At 28.0% G+C, this 27,997-nt stretch overlaps 2 protein-coding genes across 2 annotated transcripts; one reads left to right on the top strand and one right to left on the bottom strand.

The window, feature by feature from the left end:
* The first annotated feature begins 5,549 nt into the window (after positions 1-5,549).
* Positions 5,550-10,052, top strand: LOC137837917 (dihydropyrimidine dehydrogenase (NADP(+)), chloroplastic). The gene is made up of 7 exons (XM_068647094.1): positions 5,550-6,176; positions 7,996-8,259; positions 8,337-8,507; positions 8,915-9,027; positions 9,124-9,310; positions 9,514-9,623; positions 9,735-10,052. The coding sequence occupies exons 1-7, from the start codon at positions 5,901-5,903 to the stop codon at positions 9,889-9,891; spliced, it is 1,278 nt and encodes a 425-aa protein (XP_068503195.1). The 5' UTR covers positions 5,550-5,900; the 3' UTR covers positions 9,892-10,052.
* A 3,410-nt stretch (positions 10,053-13,462) lies between these two features.
* LOC137836532 (homeobox protein knotted-1-like 1) lies at positions 13,463-18,500 on the bottom strand. Its single transcript, XM_068645202.1, has 3 exons — positions 18,067-18,500; positions 17,087-17,194; positions 13,463-13,780 (listed from the first exon to the last, which is right to left on the bottom strand). Exons 1-3 carry the CDS (start codon positions 18,229-18,231, stop codon positions 13,604-13,606), a joined length of 450 nt encoding a protein of 149 aa, XP_068501303.1. The 5' UTR covers positions 18,232-18,500; the 3' UTR covers positions 13,463-13,603.
* Positions 18,501-27,997: the final 9,497 nt, after the last annotated feature.

Genomic DNA, 27,997 nt, shown 5'->3' on the forward strand with positions numbered 1-27,997 from the left:
ATTTTATTTCATTATAGATAATTATAAAAAAATATGTTCAATAAATACATAAATATTTTAATTCTTAATTGTATGTATTTGTCATGATAGAATAACTATTTATTATAAGTAAATAATATATATATATTATTTTCTTTCTTGTACAAAGATAAAGTAAATTTTCTTTCTTAAACTCTAAGTTGCATTTTCACAATTTCACTTGAGTCTTTTCACAATTTCACTCGAGTCTGGAGGCAAATGTACTATCGAAAGACTGAAAGACCGAATAGTCGATAAGACCGAATGAACGTGGAAGCAGATGATAAACTGCGATTAATCATAATTAAGTCAGTTTAACCATAAACCATGATTGAAGCACAAATGGACCTTTATCTGAGCCCAAAAGAAGACCCATGATAGCTAAAGCCCAACACAAGGCTATAAATATCATAAGGGACCTGTGCCAAAGGTAATCTTCTAATCCCTAGTTCATCCACATATTATACTCGGACTGACTTGAGCGTCAGAACACCTTCGCAGGTACACCACCCCGCCGTTCTTGGAGAACTTGCCAGACGAAGACGCTGAATACAGGAACTGCAAGGACAAGAAGACGGAAACTACAAGAGTCATTATGAGGTACCCGACCTTGTAAGAATATATATATATATATATATATATATAAAATTTATATTTTAATAAAAGTATTAGTAATATAAGTATATGTATTATTTTTATTTTATCAGAAATTATAAAAATAACATTTGGTATGGTGGTTCTCAAGTACAATAACTCAATTCTCCTTTGAAGTTAAACTAATGTTGTAACTCAGATTCTGCATTGTTCTTACAATTGCAATTTTTTTTTAAATAAAAGCTTATCACTATATAACAATAATCATATTTACCATATATTTATTAATTGTTTATAACAACAACGAAATGGTCGTGAAGGTTCATTATGATTAAGTAGGTACTATGATTTTTTTTTATTTGTCCTTTTTCTAATTATTATAAAATTTACAACTTTCATGTTTGTGAATAAAAATGATGTTTTTTCAGTGGTTTAATGAAAAATTATGAGATTCGTGGGACATGACATGAGTTCACATTCAACTGAAACACGTATAAAGCTGTTTCATTATCATAGTTACGACAATTAATATAAAACTATCAATTAAAAACTTTTAACATCTTTATCAATCCGTATTTCTTGTAGATATAATTAAAAAAAATCATTATAAAACTCCAGGTTTTCAGCATATTGCTCCACCTTAATAATTGTAAAGTAAAACTAATAAAATAATATTATACTCAAAACAGAAAATAAAACACAAAAAATTTAGAGAAAAAAAAAATGAAGAGAGAAAAATATATAGAGTTAGATAGACAGAAACTTCTAAAAAAAAGAAAACAAATATATAAAATTAAATTTCTCAACCAAAAAAATTAAACTTACTTTATTAATGGTGATAAAATAAGTTAACTTGTTTTAACTTAATTGGTTCCTAAAATATGGGTTATCTATTATAGTTTTAAAAAAATTATTAAATATAAACAAATTTTAGAACAATAAATAAATAATTACTATATTAATTAAACTATATATATTATTTTAAAAATTAAAAAAATTATTAATATTTAAATTAATGTCTATTATTGATAAATAATTTTAAAATTAATATTTAATTACTTATCAAAATTTTAACTATAATTTAAATAATTGATAGCTAAAATCTTAATATTTACTCTCTAATTTTTTTTTATTCAATAATTTTTTTGGAATGAATTAATGGATTGAGAATTCTTCGGTTTATGTATTTTTTATTTTTTTATTGTATTTTAAAATATATAATTTAAAAACATATTTAATCATGAACATTTTTTTATTTATTTTTTAATTAATTAATAATGTTTCTAATGAAATAAATTAAAAGAAATATTATAAGGTGTTAAATATTTTTTAAAAGAATATAATTTATAACGTATTTGTTATAATTGGAGTTAATCTGCGTATATTTAAAAAATATATACGTAAAAATCTTCTCATATAGTTAGAACTTGACACAAGTAGAATCAAAAGATTAGTCTTATTTAGGGTTGATTATTCAGTAGTAGGTGTAATTACTCCAACATTGTTTTTTCTTGGTCTTTCTAATAATCCAAAAAAGAGGTTGGTACAATATTTTTTTTCTCTTCTGAATTTATTTATTGCCTTCGTCTTCTTCTCACTCTTTCTTAAACCTGAATTAATTTAGCAAAATTGAAGTAATTTTTAAATAATTTTTTTATGACTTTTTTTTATCAATGAAAAATAAATAAATAAAAATAACATTTAAGAAATATTCCAACTTTTATAATTATAATTAGTTTAATTTGGTGTGAACTATGAGTTAACAACTTTTACCAGTCAAATTGGATTGCATGCATAACCAATCTAGATAGTGGAATATCATTTATTTATGTAAAAATTATTTACTAAATTATCTTAGGTACACCAACTTTAATGAAATGTTGCACGATACAATAACAAAATATTCTATTATTATTCTATGTGTTAGGTTCTTTCTAAACATTAAATTAAAACAAAACCCTTTATGGTTTCCCTACACTTCACACTACCTTGTCAACATGGAAACAAAGTAAAATCTTAAAAGAAAATTGAGAAACTAAAAGAGAAAGTGACAAGATGTTTGAAGAACATGTGGAAGAAAAAAGAGTCGAGAAGTAGAATAAGGATGTTGTGGAAAACAAATAAAATTAGGGGTGAGAAAAGTAAAAACATAGGTGCAATATCATGGATCTCTTGGGCTTTTTCAGAAAGGACCAATGATCTCAATTGATATTTCAAGTCCCTTTTTAATAGGAACTGTCCAAAGCTAATTGTTTCTCGCACCTTTATATTTTCTTCGTATTCCTCTTCATTATAGTATAATAGTGAAAATGACATTTAAAAATATTTATACCTTTTAAAAATTATTTTTAGAAATATATAAAATTTAAATACTACTCGGCAGCACGGCACAAGGAAAGGAAACCTACTCCATATTTGTAAGAACACTTAAAACATTATAGAAAAATATAGCTGGGATAGAGGTTTGAAATTGTTTTTTAACTATTTTGAAATAATTTTTTTAGACTACTTTATAATAGAAGTAATCGTTATAGAAAATGTTTTTAAAATTGTTCTTGTGTGAGGGTAGGGGTCCAGAGAACTATTGAGAAGATTCGTCATCTTCTTTCTTGTCAGTTATCATACTACTCTTCAACCTCCTTTGTCCGTTCCTCACCTTTCCTTCGTAGTCTCGGTTCTCAGTCTTCTCTTGAGCACCGAATGATGGTACCTACAGAAGGCACTCTGACGCTCAAGTTAGCAAAAGGCTTCCGCGTTCGATTGTCAGAGTACGGTAGAAAGATGACGTACCTGTTTCTTGGAATACATGTTATTTATATTACCTATGGTGGACTTTCTTTATTGGACCAAGTTAAGGGGTTGGATCGTGTTTATGGTTGAATTACCTAGTTCCTAATCACAGATTAGCTTTGTTGACCTTGATTGAGCATAATTGGACTTAAGCTATCGGTCGACCCGACGGACGCGTGTCTCAATTACATTCAGTCGATCCAAAGTTGGGGTCCGAGGCGTTATATCGGTCGTGCGGTCCCACTGATAAAAAAAATCTAAAATATGTTCTAGAATGTTTATCTTATAAATACAAATATTTAATTTTTATTAGAATCAAATTATCTTTCCACTACACTATAACAGAAAAAGTAAGAAAAAAATGGAGAAGAAGGAAACAACCTTAATGTTAGATTAATTAAGAGCCCACATTACATGGACTGTTCTGCGTTGTGAGCCCAATGTGTTGGAAATATTGTATGAACGTTTTCTTCCTGCAGCTCTATAGTTTCTTTATGCACTTCCACAAATTTTTAATTTCAAAATTACCCTCTTGTTTATAGAATTTGAAATATAATTTTATAATTCAAATCGTGAAGTTTAGAATTTATTTTATATTTTAAATTATAAAATTTGGAAGAAATTTTCTGAATTGTGAAATATTTTTCAAACTCTATTTTAAGAATATAAAATTAGATTTCAAACTCTATAATTGGAATTGAGAAGTTATTTTATGGATTCTAAAATCTCTTTCAAATCCTACAATTTCAAATATAAAATTATATTTCAAATGGTAAAATTCCAAAAAGGTATTTTATGAATTATCAAATATTTTTTAAAATCTATAACTTAAATATAATTTGAGAATCTGCTTCCAAATTTTAAAATTAAAAATATAACTTTTGAGGAGAAATTAATTTTTTCATAAAAAAAATATGGAATTGCAGGAAGTAAATCCAGAAGTAGAGGAAGAAAAAACCAATTCTTTGGGGTAGTTTCTTCCTGTATCCCTACATTTTTCTTCCTGCACCCCATAATGTTATGCAAAGATCAAATTGTCCCTATTATTTTTTAAAAACCCTAAAATATACTTGAATTATATTTATTATTTGCATTTTGGATTATGGAATCCAGAAAATTTTCAGATTGGCACTTCTAGTAAAATTTCGGATCCACCAATTTGTAATTCAAAATATGCATTTCACATTCAGAAATTCATCATTCAAAAAAATTATTTTGGATCCACCAATCCATAACAGAAATATGCATTCCGGATTCAGAAATCCATAATTCAAAAAAATTAGGCTTCTGGATTCAACCAATCCATAACAAAATTAGGCTTCTGGATTCAGCAATTCGGAAATCATTAATTTATGCAAAACTTGCTTCTAGAACATCCCCTCATCCAAAAAAAATGATTCATTTCCAAATTGACGAATCCATAGCACACTCCCAAATCCCGATTTCCAGTAACCATGGTGTCCTTTTTCAAATTAAACGTCAATGTCAGTTTCGGAATTTAGAAAATTGTAGAAGTGCAGGAAGAAAAAACGTAGGGGTGCAGGAAGAAGAAGCAATTGCTTGGAGTTTAAGTTTTTGTTGTGTTGTGATCAGAGAACACAAACTTTGAAAAAAAAAAAACTTAAACAAATCAATATCAATATTTTATTACATTTCTCTTGTCATGTGAGACAGATGGTAGAAAAAAAAGAGAAATACTGTTGTGATTTGCTTTTTTATTAAGATTGTATTTTTTCATCTTTTCATGTGTTTAATATTAAAAAACAAGCAAGTTACACTTAAAATTTTATCAGTTTAATATTTATTAATTTCAATTATACTTATTCTTGCATCTAAATTTTATTTCTTTTTAATTATTTTAAATTCGTAATAATTTCTGAATTTATATTATATTTTATGATGTCATATTTTATATAATAATAAAAATTATTATTTTTTGTGATGTGAGACAGATGGCAGATAAAAGAAGAAGAGAAATACTGTAGAATTAAAGGACGGTTGTGATGGAGGGATAGAAATAAAAGAAAATAAGAGTAGCAGGTGAAAAAAATTAACTAAGACAGATTTTTTTTTTTAACTTCTTTGCTTTTGGTTAGTTTGTAACTTTTTGCCATGCAGAAAGAATGTGTATATGTTCATTCCCCACAAAATCAATGAATCCAAACGACAGTGTTATTAATTTATGCAATATATAATGTTTTGTTAACATAATTTTCGTCAAAATCCTTATAATATTCTTTCACAGTCATTCTCACATGCTAGTCCATCCTACGAAGGAATTGAATATTGAATATGGTTTCTCCCAAACTTATCCGATACAAAAAACCAAATGCTACAAACGAAACCAGAGATTCATAATTGCACGTTCTCTTTTGTTGTCTCCAGCTCATAGAATATTATATCTCAGATTCAGAATTTCAGATTCACCTTTTATTCTTCCTCTCCATCACCTTCTTCCTCCGGAGCTTTTGTAGAAAGTTTTGGTTTTTCCTTTTAAGATGGCATCTTTGAGCATGACCCAGATCAGAGCTGGGAATTGGTCATCTGGGTTTGGCTTGAATTGGGCTGGGAAGGTTCAGGGTGGTTCCAGGAGCAGAGTTGGGTTTAAGGTGTTTGCTTCGGAAACTCAGGCTACAGAGCCTGATCTTAGTGTCACTGTTAATGGATTGCACATGCCCAACCCCTTTGTTATTGGGTCAGGTCCTCCAGGGACCAATTACACTGTCATGAAGAGGGCCTTTGATGAAGGTTGGGGTGCTGTGATTGCAAAAACTGTAAGCTCTTTTTACTTCATTTACTCACAGCCCACCTTTTCTGTATTAGACTAGTTTGTGTATTTAAAGTGTTGTTTGGTTTCTTGGTTTGTGAATTGTAATTTTTGAATTAAGGATGGAAACCGGAGAGTTGGAGTTTTGTGGTCTGAAAGACCAATCTTTTGATCTGTTGTTCAGCAAAAGCTGGATTATGCCGTCATGTTTGGTTATTAGTTATGAGCTTCTGTTGGTTGTCCTGTCATCAAGTTATTTTAGGCCATAGATCTTCATGGTTTGTTCAAGGTGACACTTGTTGATTTTCCTGGCAGATCATCAATATTTCTCTTGAATCTTGAATTGTTGTTGATTATGTATTTAGGTGTATTTTATAGTTATAGTTTTGGTTCCTTTCTTTCCCAAGAGTGTAGTTGGAGATAACATTAGTTTATTGAAAAAAGTAGGAAAAGGTTTAAAAGGTGTAATTGATACAGTGCTAGAGAGCGTGTGGGAAGTGTGTATGGTGCTAAAATAAACTGTTAGCTCGGCATATGTGCTTATTTGTTTGGCTCATGGTACGGAAGGAATAATGACAAATACCGCACAATCCGTCTTCATAGCTTATTATTTTAGCTGTTGAAATATGAACGTTTTCTACTTCAGGTCTGTCTACAGGTGAGTTGCTGTATGAACAACTCATGAACAGGCAGTCAAAAAATCAGAAACATGAATCTTCTAAATGCAGTCTTTTTGGTTAATTCTCTGGCTTCCATTTGATAGAACTGATCTAATCAATACGGCAGTCAAGTTTCTACTCTATCTTTTTTGACCTTAGATCTATTTTCATTGTTTTATATAGCTTGAATAGAGGGGGGAAATAAGCTTTAATAATGTTGATCATAGTTTTGGGATTTGTGCTGTAAAATATAATGATTTAATGCAATTAGTTTATCATCATAACTCACAATGTGAATATATACCATGATACTGCATTTTGTTTTTGATTGCTTTCTAATTTGACTAGTGTTGCCAGAGAGTGTAAGTTTCCAGTGAAATTGCTTTCTCTCTTTCAAATTTAATCAATACCTACCTCTTGAAGTATTCCTTTTCCTTTGGACCATAAAATTTATCTAAAAGAATTAGGAAACTTAATTCATAACCAATAGAATTATCATTTTTAGGTGATAGTGAGTTGATGGTGATTTACTGTCAAGAAGTTGATAAGCTCTCTAGGGTACTGTATTTCACAGATTCAGAAAGGATCAGCCATATAACTGGACATGGAATGCTTACATATTACTTTTTGAGATGAGCATGATGCCAAATATTTTAATGCTATATCTCCTTACATGATTGTCAGAATCAATAGATATGCAGAAGGCAGAACTGCCCTTTCTGTAAAAAATGTGAAGTGGTTGGTTCTTGGCTTCTTGCTATTGAAAATTTGAACCATACTGGATGCATGGATCCAATATATATAAAATATAATGAAGGATAATTAAAGTTATGGACTTTGGTGTAATTGTTTTAGTGGTGAATTTGTTGTTTCTTTCAAGATATGGATCAATAGAGCTGTTATTTTAATATTTACATGTTTTGTACTATTCATTTGGAGTTAGTTTCCTGACTGGGATTTTAAATTTCTAATTCTATTTGGGATATGTATTCCATTGTGTATAGATAATTTCTCATGAAGGCAATGACTTGTTTTTACTCTTTTTTTGTTAAATTTTCCATACACTTTTTCTTAACAGAACTCTGTACCTCTGTCTAATATGAACACACTTAAGTAATGTTCCCTTTTTACTCTATTTTGAAAGATTTGGTATTATTCTTTTGCTAGGTATCACTTGATGCAGCAAAAGTTATAAATGTAACTCCTCGATATGCCCGATTACGGGCAAGTGCAAATGGCTCTGCAAAAGGAGAAATTATTGGGTGGGAGAACATAGAACTTATCAGTGATAGGCCACTTGAAACCATGTTGAAAGAGTTCAAGCAACTAAAAGAAGAGTATCCAGACAGAATTCTCATTGGTTCAATTATGGAGGAGTACAATAAGGCTGCTTGGGAGGAGCTTATCGATCGTGTTGAGCAAACTGGAGTTGTAAGATGTGTTTCGTGGCTGAGTTTCTTACACTTGATTGAAATTTCTGGTGGCTGACCTCTCTGATATTGTTGTAGGATGCACTCGAAATAAATTTTTCATGTCCTCATGGTATGCCAGAACGCAAAATGGGTGCTGCTGTTGGGCAAGATTGTGCTCTTCTGGAAGAGGTTTGTGGATGGATAAATGCTAAAGCCACAATTCCTGTTTGGGCTAAGATGACTCCCAATATAACTGATATTTCACAGGTTGGCTTTGCATCTTCTCCTTTTCTTATATTATAATGTTCTAGTGAAAACCTGAATAGCTATCAAATTGATGGATTACCACTGATATTTTGAATTGTTTGTTTTTTGGAAGAGTGGATCCACTGCACCATGCACTATACACTATGCACCATGCACATGAAGTTGTAAAATCTTGACTTATTGACTTGTACATGTCCCATACTTGAGCACTGGAAAAAAAAAAATCATTTTGAGCCTCTCACTTTGTGCAAACTATTTTCTGAAGTTAATCTCCCTGGCCAATTACATGTGAAATGTCTTAGTGAACCGTGTTTATGTCAGTTTCAGTTAAGTTAGTAAATGTGTATTGTTCAGTCCATGTTTCATGACTACCATGTTAGTAATTTTGGGGATGATTTTGCTTATAGCCAGCAAGGGTTGCTCTAAGTTCTGGAAGTGAGGGAGTATCTGCCATAAATACAATCATGAGTGTCATGGGAATCAATCTCAATACATTACGTCCTGAGCCTTGTGTTGAGGGGTTTGCAATCTCACTTACCACAAATTCATGGTTTTGCCTTGGTTTTTCAACCACTCATGTACCTAATAATCTGCTAAATATTGTTGTTATTGTTAGGTACTCAACTCCTGGGGGATATTCCGCAAGGGCAGTTCATCCCATAGCACTTGGGAAGGTGATGAGCATTGCAAAGATGATGAAGTCAGAGTTTGACAGTGAGAACTACTCACTTTCTGCCATTGGTGGTGTTGAGACAGGTGGAGATGCAGCTGAATTTATTCTTCTTGGGGCAAACACTGTTCAGGTAAAATCAACAAAAAACACTGTTTTAGGCCTAATAGCCAACACTCACAATAGGGCATTTGTATACTTTGGTCCCTCTTCTTTGTTTAGTGGAAAAAATGTGTTAATCCAAACACACTACATAGATGTTTTCTTTTTGTGTGCATTTAATTTAAACACACTAACAATTTACAAGTTGTTTACATTATCATCTACTAATTGTAGGTGTGCACTGGTGTTATGATGCATGGCTATGGTCTGGTGAACAAACTATGTCTTGAGCTGAAAGATTTCATGAAAAAACACAATTTCACATCAATAGAAGACTTCAGAGGGTATAGTTTTGAACTGATATGGTTTCTTTCTTCCAATATCTTTAAAAGCAGAAGAAAAAAAAAATGCATGTTTGACTTTTCACCCCTCCTTTTTCTTTATAAAAATCACAGGGCTTCTCTTGAGTACTTTACTACTCACACTGAGTTGGTGAGAAGGCAGCAAGAAGCAATTCAGAAGAGGAAAGCCATCAAGAAAGGCTTGCAATCTGACAAAGACTGGACAGGAGATGGTTTTGTGAAAGAAAGTGAAAGTATGGTATCTAACTGAAATCTTCAACCAAATTAAGCAACCTTTCTTATATAATTACATGTTCATGGAAATGAGGAGGTGAAGCACATTACCTTTGTTATTAATAATGGATATTTATCTTTTCAAGAACATTATAATGTATTTTATGCCAGAAAATAATGAAAGTTTTTTTGATAAAATTCTGGGAAGAATATCATAAACCTTTACTTGGTTAAGCATTCTCTTGCCAACATTCATCATCCTTATGTTCCTTTGGTATACTCTAATAAAATGAAGTGCTAAAAAATAGTTTTCCACTTTTAATATTGACTGGGACATGAAAAAAAAATATAATTTTGCTAAATTCTTCAGAAATATAATTTATATAAATAATGAGAACAAAATTCTTAGCTTCAGCTTTTGGTTTCAAATTTTGAGACTCAAACAGTTCAGTTAAGCATGTATTCTTAGACCTGGTTCAAGTATTTTGTTTCAATTGTTTATAATATTAAGCATGTATTCTTAGACCTTTAGATGATTTGTTTATAATAGATTTAATTTGATATTTTACTATTTATATAGCTATTATTATTAATTTAAATCTTTTTTTTTGCTAGGGATATAATATAATTCTTTAATATTAAATGGAAGTTTGACTTCACTAAAGTTTTATGATTTTGATAATTTATTACTTAAAGCATTAAATAATATTACCCCTATTCACCAATTCCACTAATAAACTATTAATGATCCCTTTAAATAAAGGATTGATTCAATTGAAAAAAAAATGTCTATTTTCTTGTCCATAAAAGCTCATTTCGCAATGAATGAGGTGTCTTGAAAATTTATGTGGTGTAAAAAGGAAAAGGCAAAGAAGAGCATTTTGGTTGTGTTAGGTGATTAATATGGGAAAATTATGTGTTTTGGACTATTACTTTCTTTACCTTTTATATTTCCTTCTCTCACTCAAATAATATTAAAAAAAATTAATATTTTTTTTTTTCATAATATGTCTAAAATATATTCTGAATTGTGTTAAATAATATAAATCAGAATATAATTTTGGATAATTTTAGAATATGTAATTTTCAGAAATATATCAAATTACATATTTTAAAATGTAGTTTTAAATTGAGTATGTGGTGTTATTACGAAAGGCCACGTTGATCGTTTCTTATATTATGGGGGTGAAAGAAGAAATGATGGGTATAGAAAGAAAAATATATATTTTTTCTTCTTAGGACCAAAAAGAGTGTTTTGTTTTCTCCTTTTGTTGTTTTTTCACTTGGCAAACCAAAAGAAAGAAGGTAAGAATGACATGTTGGAAGAGTATTGTTAAAAATTAAAATAATTTGTGACCAGGTTCAAAATTCTTTCATTTGATTATTTTTAGTGAGACAGAAATAATCATTAGAACATTAAATATATTAAGTTCATTGGAAAACAGATATGTTATGTTTGTGTTTTGTTGTTTAAGTCTACAAGATCAATTTTATTCTCATCTTTACTTCTTAGTATCATCATTTTCACAATACATCACCTTTATTAAAAAGATATATTATCTTAAAATTAATTTATCTTGAGTAGGTAAAATTTCAATTTCAATGATTAACACATGAGATATAAAATAATTTTATTCTCAGTATTTTAGTCAATGTTTTCTAGCATTCCCTTTATGTGTGTGAGGTTAAACATTATTGTTCCAAAAGTTATCTTTTCAATCCTTCTAAAGTGTGTGCATTGATTTGTATGTAAAATTTTGAGAAGATCTGAATGAAAAAACAGAGGGGAGAGATATAAGCAGAAACTAGAAACCTCTATCTCAATTTTCTTCATGCATGAAACAACTTTGCATTTTGCCTACTCTACCTAAATTATTATTCTACACTTTACCACATTCTCATCATTCAATGATATTGTTCATAACCTCCTACATGATCCTTTTACATATATTTTTTTACCAAAACAACGATTTTCATAATTTGATTGATGCTTAAGCCTAATCACGTGTCTATAAATCTTGAGAATATAATGAAATAAATGTGTAGAAAAGTTAGAAATGGAAGGCAAGAAAAGAAGAAATCTATTGAGATTTTACATCGATTAAAGATTATGATATTTCGTAGTTTATAAGTAGATGCAAATTTTGCCTTATAAGTCAGTTTTATGAGGTTGAGTTAAGCTTAAAGTCTATTTGTTAATATGAGAGTAATTTTGAGTCTATCTTAACGAGAGTTTGTTGGACTTATCAGGTCACCCATTATCGATTCACTTTATAAGTGGGTGCAAACTTTATCTTATCCGTTGATTTTACGAGGTTGAGTTAAACTTAAAATTCACTTTTTAATAAAATCAAAGTAAGGAATCTAAGAGTGTTCAGTGTTTTGAGGGAAAGGTTGAATTTGTAGGTTATGAATGGCTGAAGAAAATAGATCACAGAAAGTTGAATTACCCAATAATATTGATGTATGAAATGAAAAGGGTTAGTGGTGTTTGTTCTTACTATTGTAGACATGTAAACTAGCTTTCAATGTGCTTAAAGTGGTATTTCTGAAATAATGATAAACTAGGGTAAGGAGAAGACCTTTGTTTTATAGTTTTACATAGTGAGATTTTGGTATGTGGGAGTGGGTGGAGTTAATTTTGGAAGTAGAAGCCAAAGAAATGTAAAAGAAGATTTAAGGATCAAGTTTTGATGAACAACAACGATTCCAACAAAAGTGAGAAAGATGCATTATTTAATATTAGGAGGTGGTGAAAAACATCAACACAACATGTCCAAAGCTTGTTGCAACAAAACAACACTCGTAGGTTACAAATAAGACATCTAATTATAGTACGAAGGTAATTGCAGAGAGGATAAAGAATTGAAAGAAGAAAAATAGAAAAAATCAAATGAAAGAATAATATCATTGACATGAATAAAAAAGATGTTAGATGTGTACAATTCTTGGCATTTATTGAAGGTTTCACACCAATTAAAAATAATAATTTAATAATATATAACTAGGATGAATAAAAAGTAGGTTTATTAACATGAAAACTTTTATAAAAAATTAAAAATAAATCAAAAGTAGGTTTAATGTGTACAATATTTAGATATTTCTCAATATAAGAATATTACTTAATATTTAATATATAAAACCTTATAAGTCAATATTTTGAAGAAATAATATTTTATTCTTGTAGAAAAAGTTTTTTTTTTAAAAGATGTGATTATTTCTCAAGAAATAAGCATCATGTAATCAGTAAATTAGTTCTTTTTTATAGCCCTAATTACTAATTAATAAACTAAAATAAAAAAATTTGATAAAAATATTAGCAATATATATTCATCGTAATTTCCAACAATGAATAATTATTGTTTAATTCCTCAATAATTTTGTTTAGATACTCACTAACACAACCCTTATGATCGCGTATATTAATGTTATGATCTCAAATGTTAGAATTTTTTTTTTCCACAAAAATCTGATATAGATGATGAACCATATATAATATCTCTAAACAAAATTCATATACTTATTTTTATGGAAAATCTAAAAAGAAATAAACCTACACTTGATTCTAATTAGCAGCAATAATATTTATACATAATAATATATAGTGATGAGAGTTAATGACAGTTAATTTATATATATGTGAGGTACAGTTTAATTAACCAGGAATATGAGAATTTGATAATAATTGAAGGCTTAATTAATAACCTAGCTATAACTGGGAAATAATAGAGTGAAAAACTAAATTGTGGCTAATTTCTTCTGAATTTGCACTCACTAGAAGATGCAGTGTCAGAAGGTGGTGCAGGCAAGGTTGGCTTAGTGATCTCCCTAAGTTGTGAATGCATGTTGTTTATGAAAGCCATCGACTTCTGCTGTGGTTCCACCATTGCTTCTTTAAGCTTCCCAAGTGCCATGCAATATGCTTCCTGCATTTTTTTTATCAGTAATACAAAATCAATAAATATGAACTATTTTAGAGTTGATGCAAAATTTACACTTTTCTACACCAGTTTGGGATCAATTAGTTGTAGGTTTTGGCATCTAAAGTTTCAGAACTTTTGATATTTGATTTTGTTCTATATCACAAGGTTGTAACCTTGTGATTATGTATGTATATGAGTTGAGTTATCCCTGAAGTAACCCTTTAATTTAATTTATTCATTGCTGATAAAATAAAATAAACTGATTAAGAAATGTTTCAACCTTTATATAAAATTTTATTTCATACTCATTGAATACATAAAAAAAAAATCTAATTAATTACCTATCTCATTTCTATTATAGTATTGGGTTTGGTGTTTGGATTTCATTTGTAACATTCAAACCAACTTGGAGTAATTTTATTCATTGTATCAATAATATTTACTTCTAAAACGATGACATAAACAAAATTTACTTTAAAACTCTAATTAACTAAAAATAAGTAGAATGAGTGACTTTTTTAAATTTAATTTTCTAAGTTTAGTTCAAAGATATACACAGTATATTTTACTTCTAGATTCCATTAACCAATGTGACAATATATTTTGACATCTTTTTTCTCCAAATCTAGTTAGAAGAAAAATTAACCTCAAAACTCTAAACTTCACTTAAAAGTTAAATAACATTGTTTTGTTTTTTTAAACTTCAGTTAACTTTGGTTAAATATTTGTATTGACAATTTTATGTTATTAAAACAAGTCTACCTACTAACTATTAATATAAGAATTGTATCTTTAGAAACTTTGGAATACTATGTATATAATAATTTGCAGATAAAAAATACATTGTGAGGAATTAAATTTTCATAGCATACTATAATATTATGATATATAATTGCCACGAACACTAATGGTTGTTTTGGGGTGGGAAAGAAGAGGAAACTAGCTAGCTAGTGAAAATTAATGAAAGACACATAAAATGATAATTATGTATCGACATTATATAATAAATTAATATAATTTATAAACTTTGTTCACCTCACTCTTCATACTAATTGTTTTGAATCAATTCTAATTTTAAAATTGGTGAAAAATATTTTTTTATCATTAAAATGTAAACTGATTAATTTTATCATTCTTAAATAGAAATACAATTTTTTGTGTATATTTGTATCACTGCTCTAGAAAATTAAAGATGGTTATAGAATAATTTATGTAGAATATATATGAAGATGACTCTTATTTTTATAACTACGGTCACGATTCCTCACTGCATCAAGAGTTGAATTTTTATATATTATCAGTGTGAAGTTTTCTTTATTGACAACTAATTAATAGAAATAATCATAAATATAATTTTTTAAGATAATTATAAAAGTTCATAAATATATAAAAAAAAAACATTTCAACTTGTGATTGAATAACAGTATAATTTATTTTATATATTATTGTTTCATTTCAATTAAATATACATATATCACATACTTAAACATTTACTTCTACCATATATATATAACATAAACCTAATTTTTTTTGCATCTTATCCAACAAGTGCATATAATTTACTGCATGTTTGTCTTCAAAAATTAAAATCAGCAAAGAAAAAAGAAAGCAATTAAAAAAGCATATTTAGAAATTGAATACTTTCCTCAGTTAATTGTTTCACTTTGTTTTCCAAAAGAAACAAGCACTATACTTTTACTGTAATCACATTTACAGATTGTAAGTTAAAGATTTCATCCCTACACTCATGCTATGTTTGTTAAGTATGATTTATCAAGGAATTCAATAAAAGAAACTAGAAAAAAAAATGATGAACACATGTGTTTATTTGTTTTAGTTCTTCAATTAAGATACCTATATTTAATTTGCTTTCCCATATTTTTTACACATTATTTCTGTTGTTTGCCAATGATATAATAATAGTAATAATATTGTCAAATATTTAGTCCCTACAGAAGACAACACTTTTATTCTAGTTCAAAAAAGCTGCATATTTGTCTCAATATTTAACAGACTTTCTTTTACTTTAATCCTTAGAGGAGAAAATATACTGATATAATGTCAGGTTAAACAAAAGTTAAAAAGTTAAAGAACTCTCTCTCTCTCTCTCTATATATATATATAAATATATATTAAAAAAAAATCTTATTATTTCAAAAGAACTCATATCATGAAAGTTTAGTAGACTTGAAATTAATAACTCATAGTAAACCTTATAAACCAGTTTTTTTTATCAGTTTTTTATCAGCAAAAAGAATAAGATCAACCAGTTATTTGTAATATAGATATGAAGAACTCAGAATTGGTAATCAACAATGGTTACCTAGATGTATATTGGATCTAAATTGTTTGAACAATGATAAAAGTTTCCAGAAGTATGTAGGTGCAGGTGGTGGGTCTAATAGGCCTCCTAAAAATGAGCAATTCAAAGAGATGATGGTGCATGGTGCAGTCCATTCAAAGGAGTATACCAAAGTGATACTACTTGTGTCAAAAAGTATTTTGACAAACTCATGTCCCAGAGATGATGACAGCACTTTTCTGACTATTATTTAATGATACAATTGCACTCTCATTCATGATAAGTTGGATCATTAACACCAAAGTTACCAACTAATTTTCTGAGATACTGCTAGTTTCACCTACCCTTTTTCTGTTTAATGTTTTAGCATTAGACCTAACACCTTCAAAAATCAAGTTTAATCATTAATCTTTGCATCTATATATAATCTATACCATTCTAAAAGTTACTAGTTTTAATCTTATATCCATTTTTAAAGATACACACAAAATCTAAGCCTAAAACATATACTTAAACACATATATGGGCAAGTGAGTAATACATGGGAGAATTGAAAGAGGAAAATGTTTATGATGACAAGTTTTGAAGAGAAAAATAAGAGGTGGTTTATGAGAATTATATGGTGAGTAATAAGCATCCTCTAATGAGCTTTGCGGCCTAAAGTAAATGTGAAAAGACACCATCTGAACACTAGCACAAACACAGAGACAGATAGGAAAAGTGTCACAGTCATGGAATTGGAACAAAAAACTATGCGCATTTCTGAGAGTAGTCTCTTTCAAGCAGGAAGCACATGCTTTAGGCAACCATGAAGTGTCCATCAAAGTGAAGAAAATTCATTTCCCATATGATGTGTTAGGTTATATCTATTTGACTGGCTTTTCGTACGGTACTTGAACCATCATATCCCATAAAAGCATTCACACATACATAGATTGATGTTTGTGTAAACCAAAAGCCACACACACAGGTAAGGAAGTGGGAGAGTGTGTCTGTATTAATCTTACCATGAAGAGATCAAGCTCAGATTGGCTGAACATGCCCAAGTTTTGCTTCTCTGCTGCTTGCATCTCATCTATCTTCAGCTCTCTCTCCAAGTTGGAAATGTCACCAACCTGAAACACAAGTACTAAAGGTTCATGCTTAAATTAAAAGAACAAACAACCCTTGGTTTTCTGATATCTTTTGTACACAAGGTGCACCAACAAGTTATAATTAGTCTACACTTTATCAAACTATATATAAGTGGTTGATATCAAAGAGCTTCATAAGCAAAACTTCACTTTCAAGAAAGGTTATTATTATTCATTTCAAATGATGTGAACAAGCTTTTGGTTTTCTATATGAACTAATTAACTTCACCCACCAAGACACACACACAACAAAGACGTGCATAACCAACAACTTTACACATAATCTACAATGTTATCACCAATAAATGTTTAAATCTATTTGTTTGAATTTGATTTTTTTATTGGACCTTTAAATTTATTCATATAATCGCACTTTTAACATAAAGTTTATAAAAATTAACCAGTTGGGGCAAACTGTAGTTGAACTTCAGCCTGCATAAATACGAATCTTCTCCCTTCACTATATTATACTGGAAGAAAAGAATTCAATCTGTAAGATACATAATCCCTGGTCTTTTACAGTGATTCAAGATTCAACAAGGTGAATAAGATGAAAGATTCTTTTGAAAGGGCAAGAGAAAACAAGTCCTTCTTTAACACTGATTCACATTGAGAAAAACATATTATTTGAAATCACATCTTCTAGCTGATTCTCTATAAATGGGTTGGATAATCTGAATGAAGTGGTTCATTTGTATATATTGTTTATTATTGATAAAAAAAACATCTTATAACTGATATATAATTAGTTTTCTGAGAAATCAAGCATGAAAAGCAAAGCTGAGGTAGAATTGAATACATTTCTACAGAAATTAATGTAAGCTGGGGTTGGAAACAGTAAAAGAAGAAGGAACCTTCAAACAGTCCAAGTGAGCTTCAACCAGCAGTCCATAGAGAGGGTGGCTGGAGATTCTTCTCTTGAGGATCTCATTGTTTTTTTCTTCTTCTTCGTCATCATCTTCTTGCTGTTGTAGTTCTTTGTAGGTCTCAATAGTAGTGTTAGGCCTCTCAGATTCCATATCTATTTTTGAGCAGGAGAAGTGAACCTTTGATATGCCAGATATTGAAGAGCTACAGCTAGCTGATAATGATGCTATATAGTAGTATATATTAATGTGTACTAGTGCCACTATTATTATTATTATATAAAGAATAATAACATGATGTGATATATAATGATATATGGTATATACATATATAGAGAGAGAGATGTGAGATGTGAAAAATGATGTGGTGGTACTATATATGGTGGTGGATGAAGATGATGAGGTCAGTGAGATTGAGATGCTCCTACTTTTGGAAGTGAGGGAAAGGAAATGAATGAGCAAGCATTGCATGCATACGTGGTTAAGAGAAGAGGAAAAATGGTGTGAGAGAGTGAGTGAGAGAGAGGCCTTTTTGGTTCATCTGTTAGCACTGTCTTTTTGCAGTGATGAAAGCAACAGTTCAAAGTTATCTCGAGCAATGGGGTGGCTTAGAGTGGTTCAGTTTTGTGTCTTTTTCTTTTTCAACTTTTTTACTAAGTCAGTCATTCATTCTCTCCCCTTCCTTCCCCCCAACCGAAACAGCCAAAACTGAAACTGTTCACTTTGGTTCCTTCTTCCCATCACTTTGCTTCTCATTCCTGTTTCTGTTACTGTTCTGTGGTCCTAACTACTAAAGGACAATTGTTTACTATAATTTTGGAAAAGGGACAATTTTCTGCCTCAAACCATTATATATTCCATGTGCTTCCCTTCCTACAACCTCTCCAAATTCATCCTTTGCTTCACCTTTCAACATGCTAATATACCATATATATTATTCATCTTTCCTCTGCTAAAAGATAACACACATATACCAGAACAGAACCAAAATACTATTTTAATATTCTCTTCTTCATTTATTATTGTTGTAATAGTAAAACACACAAACATCTAATCATTATCACCATACTCAATCATATTACAATATGCATTAAAAAGATACTTCCCATTAACAACATAGTAAAAAGATTTTTTTTTTACAATTATGGGTGTTTTGGAAGACTATTAAGGACTATTAGAATAGATGCAAATCTTGATGGAAGAAATCAAACTATGATTAGATTATGGAAAAATTGTTATTGGTTTAAGATTTGGAGGATTAGAAGACTAAAATTCTCTTATTTATAGTATATATTAAAATTTTTTATAATGGATTGAAGTAATTTTAATATTCTCTTTTTTTTATCATTATCAGTAATAAATAATTAAATTAAATTGGTTCACTCTCATTTATTCATTCTAATACTCTTATTTATTCATTGATACTTTCATTTGTTCATTCTAATACTCTCATTTAATATTTTTTTATTACTGATAAAAAAATAATAATCAATTATATTACTTACAAAGAAAATAAGAAAAGTCTTTTTGTTTCTTTCATCTTTTTTGTTTTCATAATGTTAACTAACCTAAACAACTACTTACATTTATTTTTTTATTTTTTTGAAAAGAAAAGGTGAAAAATGACATTCTATCTCCTATTTCATTATTTATTATATATTTTATTCATCAAAGTCTTGAATATTTTTTTTTAATATTCACCATCTTTAATGGTTGTTGAGTATTCATATTTTTGGGGTTTAATCTGATTTCGATGTTTGTGAGTATTTTGGGGAGATTATTCGATATGGACATATATGCATGGAAGAAATTAAACTATGGTTAGATTGTGAAAGAGTTTATTATTGGTTTAGGATGTTAGTGAACATTTTAGGAAGCATGTAATATTGTAAGTTATAATATTGATGAGAATTAGAATTTGAATGTATATCTTAATTCAAAATTTTAGTTTTCTCTCCACTTATATAAATGATATAAATTATGTTAATCATGCACAACTATTTTATGGGAATTTTCTAACCATTTTATTCAAAATTGATGCTATTATACCGTGTATACTTTTTTTTTATTAATGACAAAACAAAGCTTCAAACAATAAATAAAAGAACATATATAAACTAAAACATTCTGACCAACACATTCTTTGTCAAAATAAAATTGAGATTAAATTATCTACACAACATCTCATACTACAAGAAAATCATGAAATAGAAACATTTTTTTAAGACAAAAATAATTAGTTGCTATAATGATTAAATTAGAGACTATTTTAGAGACAAAAAAAATTTGGTTTCTAAATTAGTTTATATTATTGTTAAATAGTTTCTTTATTGGTATATAATTAGCTACTAGAGTTTTAACTACCAATTATTTAGATTCTAAATTTGGTAGCAAAAACTTTGGTTGCTAATTAGATATCAATTTAGAAACCATTTAACAATAATAGAAACTAATTTAGAAACCAATTTTTTTTTAGTTTTAAAAATGGTCTCTAATCTAATTTAGTTACTATAACAATTAATTATTTTTGTCAATAAAATTGATTTTTATTTCATGATTTTATTGTAATGTCATATTTGAGTGTTGTTAACAAGAGAATGATTGAAAATAAAAATGTTATAAAGATACCTAATTAGGTTTTTAAAAAACATAAAAAAATGACAGTTTCTTTTTCAAGTGATTTTTTTTTATCAGCTTCTTTTTCAAGTGATAAGAAAAATGGTTCTTAAATTTAATTCAGTAATTTGTAGAAGCCACTACAAGAAAATCATGAAATAGAAACTAATTTTTAGATACAAAAAATAATTAGTTGCAATAGTAACTAAATTATACATCATTTTAAAAACTAAAAAAAAAATTGGTTTATAAAATAGTTTCTATTATTGTTAAATAGTTTCTAAATTGGTATCTAATTAGCAACCAAGGTTTTAGAGACAAAATTTAGGAACTAAATAATTGGTAGTTAAAATATTGGTTGTTAATTAAATACCAATTTAGAAACTATTTAACAATAATATAAACTAATTTAGAAACCAATTTTGTTTTTAGTTTATAAGATGGTCTTTAATCTAGTTACTATTGCAACTAATTATTTTGGTCTCTAAAAATTGGTTTCTATTTAATGATTTTCTTGTCAAAACTAATTTAGAAACCAATTTTGTTTTTAAGTTTATAAGATGGTCTCTAATCTAGCTACTATTGTAACTAATTATTTTGGTCTTTAAAAATTGATTTTTATTTGATGATTTGCTTGTTGTGAGTATTGTAGGAACTAATTATCTTAAATATCAATTATCTTAAATAAGTCTTCTAAATTTAATTCAAATTTGTTAATGATAATTAATAAAGGGTGATGGGTTTTGTGAATATTAAATGTGTACGACAAAAACAGAAAGAAAAGAGCAGTGATTTTGTGATGAATGAATTGATAATAGCATTTGATTATGCTACCAAATCAGCTAGCAGACAAAATCAAGAACTTAATTAAGGTTTGATCTTGTTTGTCTGACTTTTGGAAAAAGCATGATAATTAATTATGCCACAAAATCATTTTTGGACAGAATTATGTTCACACAAGCTAATCCTGAGATCTAGGTTTCTACTTTTCATCCATTGCCCCTGAACTTTAGGAACACACATTATAAATATCCCACACTTTCAAGTTTCATTATTTTAAATAGTGCTAATTTAATAATAATGATACCATTGCTTAATTTGTTCAAAATCCAAGTGGGAGGAAATATTAATCATTTTTTAAGATCAAAGTTAAAGCTTAATTCAATATTTTTGTTATTCTAACATTGCATTGTATGATTAGCCTTTCAAGATACTTGGATACTTCAATCTATCTCTAAACACTACAAGAAAATCATAAAATAAAATAAAAAAAATTAGTTGTTATACTTACTAAATTAGAGACCATTTTAGAAACTAAAAATATTTTTGATTTTTAAATTAATTTCTATTATTATTAAATGATTTTTAAATTGGTATCTAATAAACCACAAATGTTTTTGTTACCAAATTTAGATTGTAAATAATTGGTAGTTTAAACCTCGATAGCTAGTTATATACCAATTTAGAAATTATTTTATATAATAGAAACTAATTTAGAAACCAATTTTCTTTTTAGTTTCTAAAATAGTCTCTAATTTAGTACTATAACAACTAATTATTTTTTGTTTCTGAAATTGATTTTTATTTCATGATTTTCTTATTGTGAAATAGTCAATTGTACACAAATCAGACCACAAAGATGTCCATTCAAAATCATCATAACCTTATAAACTTCTCCCTCACATTTCACTCTTGTAATGACAAAAGTAAAGTCAACACAACAGAAAAAGACTCAGCAGACCGAGAACAAAGATAATTTTCTTTATAATTAGAATATTAAACAACTTTCAACTGTGTAAATTAAATATATACGAAATTTGTCTTAATTAATTAATTATATACATATATATACATATATATAAATATATATATATATATGAAATTTTTTAATTGTATTAATTAGATAATTTAAACATTGTAGTGTGTGATTTTTATGTCCTAAATTTAATTAAGTAAATTAAGATTTAAAACTACGTAATTCTCAATTTCTCACATATTCATAAACTTCATCTTACGTCTCATAATAACTCAATATGTTTAGCGATTCAAATAAAATATAAAATAAAATAATTAAATAATATATATAAAAAAAATCTTACAAATTTTATAATATTAAAATTTTGAAGTGTCACAATCTTTTATATAAATTGAGTTATGAAATAATAAGTGTTGTAGTATCCTCTAATGATCTAATGAAGTAATAAATTAGACTTTGTTTGGATAAGAAAAAGTGAAGAAAAAGGTAAAGAACCAATAAGAGAGTGAAAAATTAAAATATTTAGATGCAAGAAAAAAAATTAAAAGTAAATAAATTAAAATATAAAGTGAAGAAATTTAAAAGAGTTAATTAAGAAATTAGAATATAAAAATAGTGAATTAAGAAAAAGAAATGTTGATAACTTTGGAATGGGTGCCAGGAATGATCATTGTCATGGGCCATGTACGATAACTTTCTACGGTTTCAGTGTGTTTTGGGCGCCAATTTTTTTATTATTCACTGTTTCATTTTTACTACAAAAAGAAGCAAAAGATTGTATTGCTGAGAAACTCCTTTTAATCAGATCTCAATTCAGTTCTTTTCTTTTTCATTTTTCTATTTTATTTCTTCTTCTTGCTAAAATCTTTGCATCATTTATTTATTATTCTTTCTACAATGATTTTTTTTATCCACATTGACATGTAACACTCTAACAGAACAAAAATAAGTTTAAAAAATTATGTCAATTATCTGATTATCGGATTAAGTATTATTACTAAATAAACTTTAAGGTTAATTCAACCTCATAAAATCGGTGAGGTTTGCACCTACTTATATACAATAAAAATGTCTTAATATCTAGTCGATGTTGGATCTCCAACACACCCCTTCATGTCGAGAGTGACAACTCGTGCGTGTGATAACATTATGGGTGGTTCGATAACAGCTTGATAGCGGGTGACCTGATAAATCCAACAAACACTCATTAGGATAGGTTCGAAATGACTCTGATACCATATTATAAAGTGGACTTTAAACCTAACTCAACCTCATAAAATCGACTCATGAGGTGAGGTTTGCACCCACTTTATAATATTTTTTATATTAAAGATGTTTTTCTTATATTTAAAATAAAATTAATTATCATTAATAACTTCTTCAAATTCAAACTTAAATAAAAAATTAATTTTAAAGTATAATTCAAATAATATGAATCAATTTAATCTTTTAAGAAAATAATTCAAATAAGTTGCCTAAATTATATGTTTTAAAAAAATAATGATTTTTAAAATATCCCAATTTCATAAATTTAGGTGAAAATAATAGTTTTATATAATTAAAACAATTCTTGGATGATTAATATTTCTATCTAATAATTTTATTTTGATTGTTTAATTTTAAAAATCTATTAAAAATACGTGTTTCGAACCAGATCTTATCAGGGATTTATTAGGAGACACTACAAATATCTTCTGAAAAAGCTATAAAATTCTGAAAAAGGGAAACAAATTGTTCTTTCTCAGTTATAAGGTCACTGCTTTCTTATTGAGTTATACAAAGTTTCTTATCAATCCTCCTTCACAAATTTCTCTATTTCTTTATCGTTTTAGAATTATAAGTTTAGATAATTTCTTAATTCATTTTGAACTCCTCAGTGTTTATTTATATATTAAAGATCAAGTATATATAGTAAAAAAAACAAATACTGCTAAACTACTTGGGATAATAATAATAATAATAATAATAGTAAAATAGTAATATAAAAAAGGAAGAAAAACTACTCAAATAATAAAATCTATTTATATTTTTTTCTATTTCAGTAAAACAAATTTATTAGGTTCAAGAAAGTAATAAATTGCTTACAATGGAGATCAACTCAAACATTAAGTATCATTAACCATGTTACCAAGTTAAGAACTAACTATCAAGCCACAACTCTTAAAAATAAATTTTAAATCTAATTCATTTTTTTAAAAATAAATTATAAAATAAAATTAACATCAATTTTATATACACTTATATATTATACAATATATTTATTTTAATTCACAAATATTATATAATATATTATTTTAACTCGTAAAATAATAAAATAAAATTTGTATTTACTTATATACAAAATATGTCATTATATCTTGAACACAAACAACATTAAAGACAAAATTGAACAACATTAAACAAAATTGCACCAACAAAGATTATGTTGGAAGTACCAACAAGATTATGTTGAAAACTGTCATATCATTTTTCATTTAACCTCACTGTTAATTTTTCGTGCTATCGACATTGCATTAGTTTATAGATATAATCCTAAATTTTAAACCCTAAATTTTTCGTGCTATGGACATTGCATTAGTTTGTAGATATAATCCTAAACTCTAAATTCTAAACCTTAAACTCTTAAACTAAACTGAGTTTAACTGATGAGTTGCATGCATGTATATAAAATTTTTCCTTTTGTGTATTGGTCAATCACCAAGCTTCATTATGAGCTTCAGGGGTAAAATTCTGTCTTCTTACTCTTGTTTCTTCTTTCACCTTCGTTATCTCTATTCTTTGATCAAGTTTTTGTTTTCTTGTTTTGCTATGGAAACTGAGAAACACAGATCAGTCGCAGAGCCCTTCAAGTTCATACTACATCATGAGAAGATCCTAGTATGATTCTTGGTAGTAAATAAATATGAAGCTAATTATCATTCTTCTTTTCATTTTCACCATGTATCATTCTCACTTGATCACTTGCTTCTACTCTGTGATTATATTTATCTGATAAACACCCTCCTTCAGAAACGTTTCTGGTGTTCTTTTCCATGGTAGTCCAAGTTTGGATAACACAAAGGGTTATTAGCTGAACTGGAAAATTGAAAAACCCTATGAATTGAAAATTGAGAGAGATAAAGGCAGAAGACATATGAGAGGGAGAAAATGCAGTTGGAGGATTCGGTTTTTTTGTAGCCTTCTGAGCATTTTGTAGTACATGGTTCTACACTTTGGATGCAATAGTCGTATATATGCATGAATCATTCAATAGCCATATATGCATGCAAATGTGTCTGTGTTGTTTTGCTTCATTTATTTGTGTAGCGTGTAAAAGTAACTTTCTTCCTCATTTCTTTGCCCTTCCCTCTCTCAGGGCCCCCTTCCTTTCTTCATCAATGCATGTGGACTCGTACCAGTAGAGGGCTCCAATGTTCCAAGATTCAGATCAAGCATTCATACATATATATATATATATGTTCCAACCTAAAATCTGGTGATCCAGTATTATTATAGTCAATCATCACGTTTCAATGATAACGGCCCGATAGCGGGTGACCTGATAAGACAACAAACAATCGTTAGGATATATTCGAAAATAGCTCTGATACCATATTACGAAGTGGACTATAAGTCTAACTCAACTCATAAAACCGGCTCAAGAGGTGAGGTTTGCACCCACTTATATACAATGAATTGTCTTCATCTCTATACAATGAATTGTCTTCATCTCTAGTCAATGTGTGATCTCCAAACCATAACGATACTATTTATTTCGAGTTTCAAAGCGAATAATATCTCAAATACGATGATTGATTTTAACAATGATATCTCATTTTGAGTTTCGAAACAAACAATATCTTAAGTACGATGATTGACTCTAGTAATACTATCTCATCTTGAGTTTCAAAACAGACAATACTTCAAATATTATGATTGACCATAGTAATAATATCTCATTTCGAGTTCTACATTGAACAATATCTTAAATATAATGATTAACCCTAACAATATTATCTTATTTCAAGTTTCAAAACACACAATATCTTAAATAGAATTTTAAATGAACATCTTAAATAGAATTTTAAATGAACGATATTATCTCTTTTTCAAGTTTCAAAACACACAATATTTCAAATACTACTGAATTAGTGATACTATTTGAAAGGATAGAAGATTATATATAACAAAAAAATGTCCATGATCACACTCTATACTTCACACTTAGGTCAAGGTTTCTGAACAGAACTCAAATGTGAGCATTGAATAGTTACTAGTGATGCATGTGAGGTGTAATGATTCGAGCAGGATCCATGGAAACTTCATTGATTGTTTTGTTGTGATTCATCCCTACTGTTAACTGCCAAATAGAAGTGTATGTGTGCGCATGTGTCTTTGTGTTCTACAAAGGATCCGTCACGTCGTTGGTGCATCAATCATTCAATTATCTGTACCATTGGATTCACAGCAAACTACATGCAGAGCAGTGTTTGCACAGTGTGCTTGATTTGATTGATGCATGCATGCATGGTATCCCATGCCCATATATAACTCCATTTCTTCTTATAGAACTTTTTCCATTCATTCTACAGTCCACCAAATAAAGAAAGGATCATACATATGTTATTTACACCTTTAAGATAATAAATATATTTCATGTTTTTATACTGTTATACACACAAATATTTCATTCTCTACAACAAAATATTCCTACTATCACATCACTTTCAATTGAAAGTGATATTTGAAAGTGATATTTCTATGTGTATTTGTGAAGTCATGTTAAATGACATTTTTAAAGAAGTATTATTTGTTTTTGATATTAAGTAATTTTACTTCATTTGAAAGTTCTTGGATATCATGTCTTTAACCTTTCAGAGTTCAACTATTATATATCATTATAAAAAATATTACACAAGAAAAAATAAATACAAAAAATTATGATAGATCAAACTACACTCATACTAAATAATATACTATAAGAATACTAAATAGAAACTAATTTCAGAAATTAAAAATAATTAGTTACTATATTAATTAAATTATATATTATTTTGGAGACTAGAAATTATTGATATTTAAATTAATTTGTATTGTAATAAAATTTATAAACTAGTTTCTAAATTGATATATAATTAGATACTGAATTTTTAGCAGCTAACTTTAGAATCTAAAGTAATTAGTAACTGAAATTTTAGTAGCTAATTAGATATCAATTTAAAAACCAATTTATTAATTTTATAAATAATAGAAACTATTTTAGATACTAATGATTTTTTTAATCTCTAAAATAATATCTAGTTAATATAGTGACTAATTATTTTTTGTCTCTAAAATTGGTTTTTATTTAGTGATATAATTAAATTTCCATAAACAAAAACTATATATAAAGAAATTCATGGAATTGATACCTATTATTAAAGAAATTTAGACACTAATAAAAGAAAAAAAACACATTAAATCAAATAAAATTCAATTTATTATCAATTTTAAAGTTACAAAACTAACTACACATCAATACCTTGACAAAAAAATATGAGAGAGCTAAAAGTTTAAAACTATGCAACT

The sequence above is a fragment of the Phaseolus vulgaris genome, chromosome 4 (genome assembly GCF_000499845.2).
Source record: "Phaseolus vulgaris cultivar G19833 chromosome 4, P. vulgaris v2.0, whole genome shotgun sequence".
NCBI classification, from domain to species: Eukaryota; Viridiplantae; Streptophyta; class Magnoliopsida; order Fabales; family Fabaceae; genus Phaseolus; species Phaseolus vulgaris.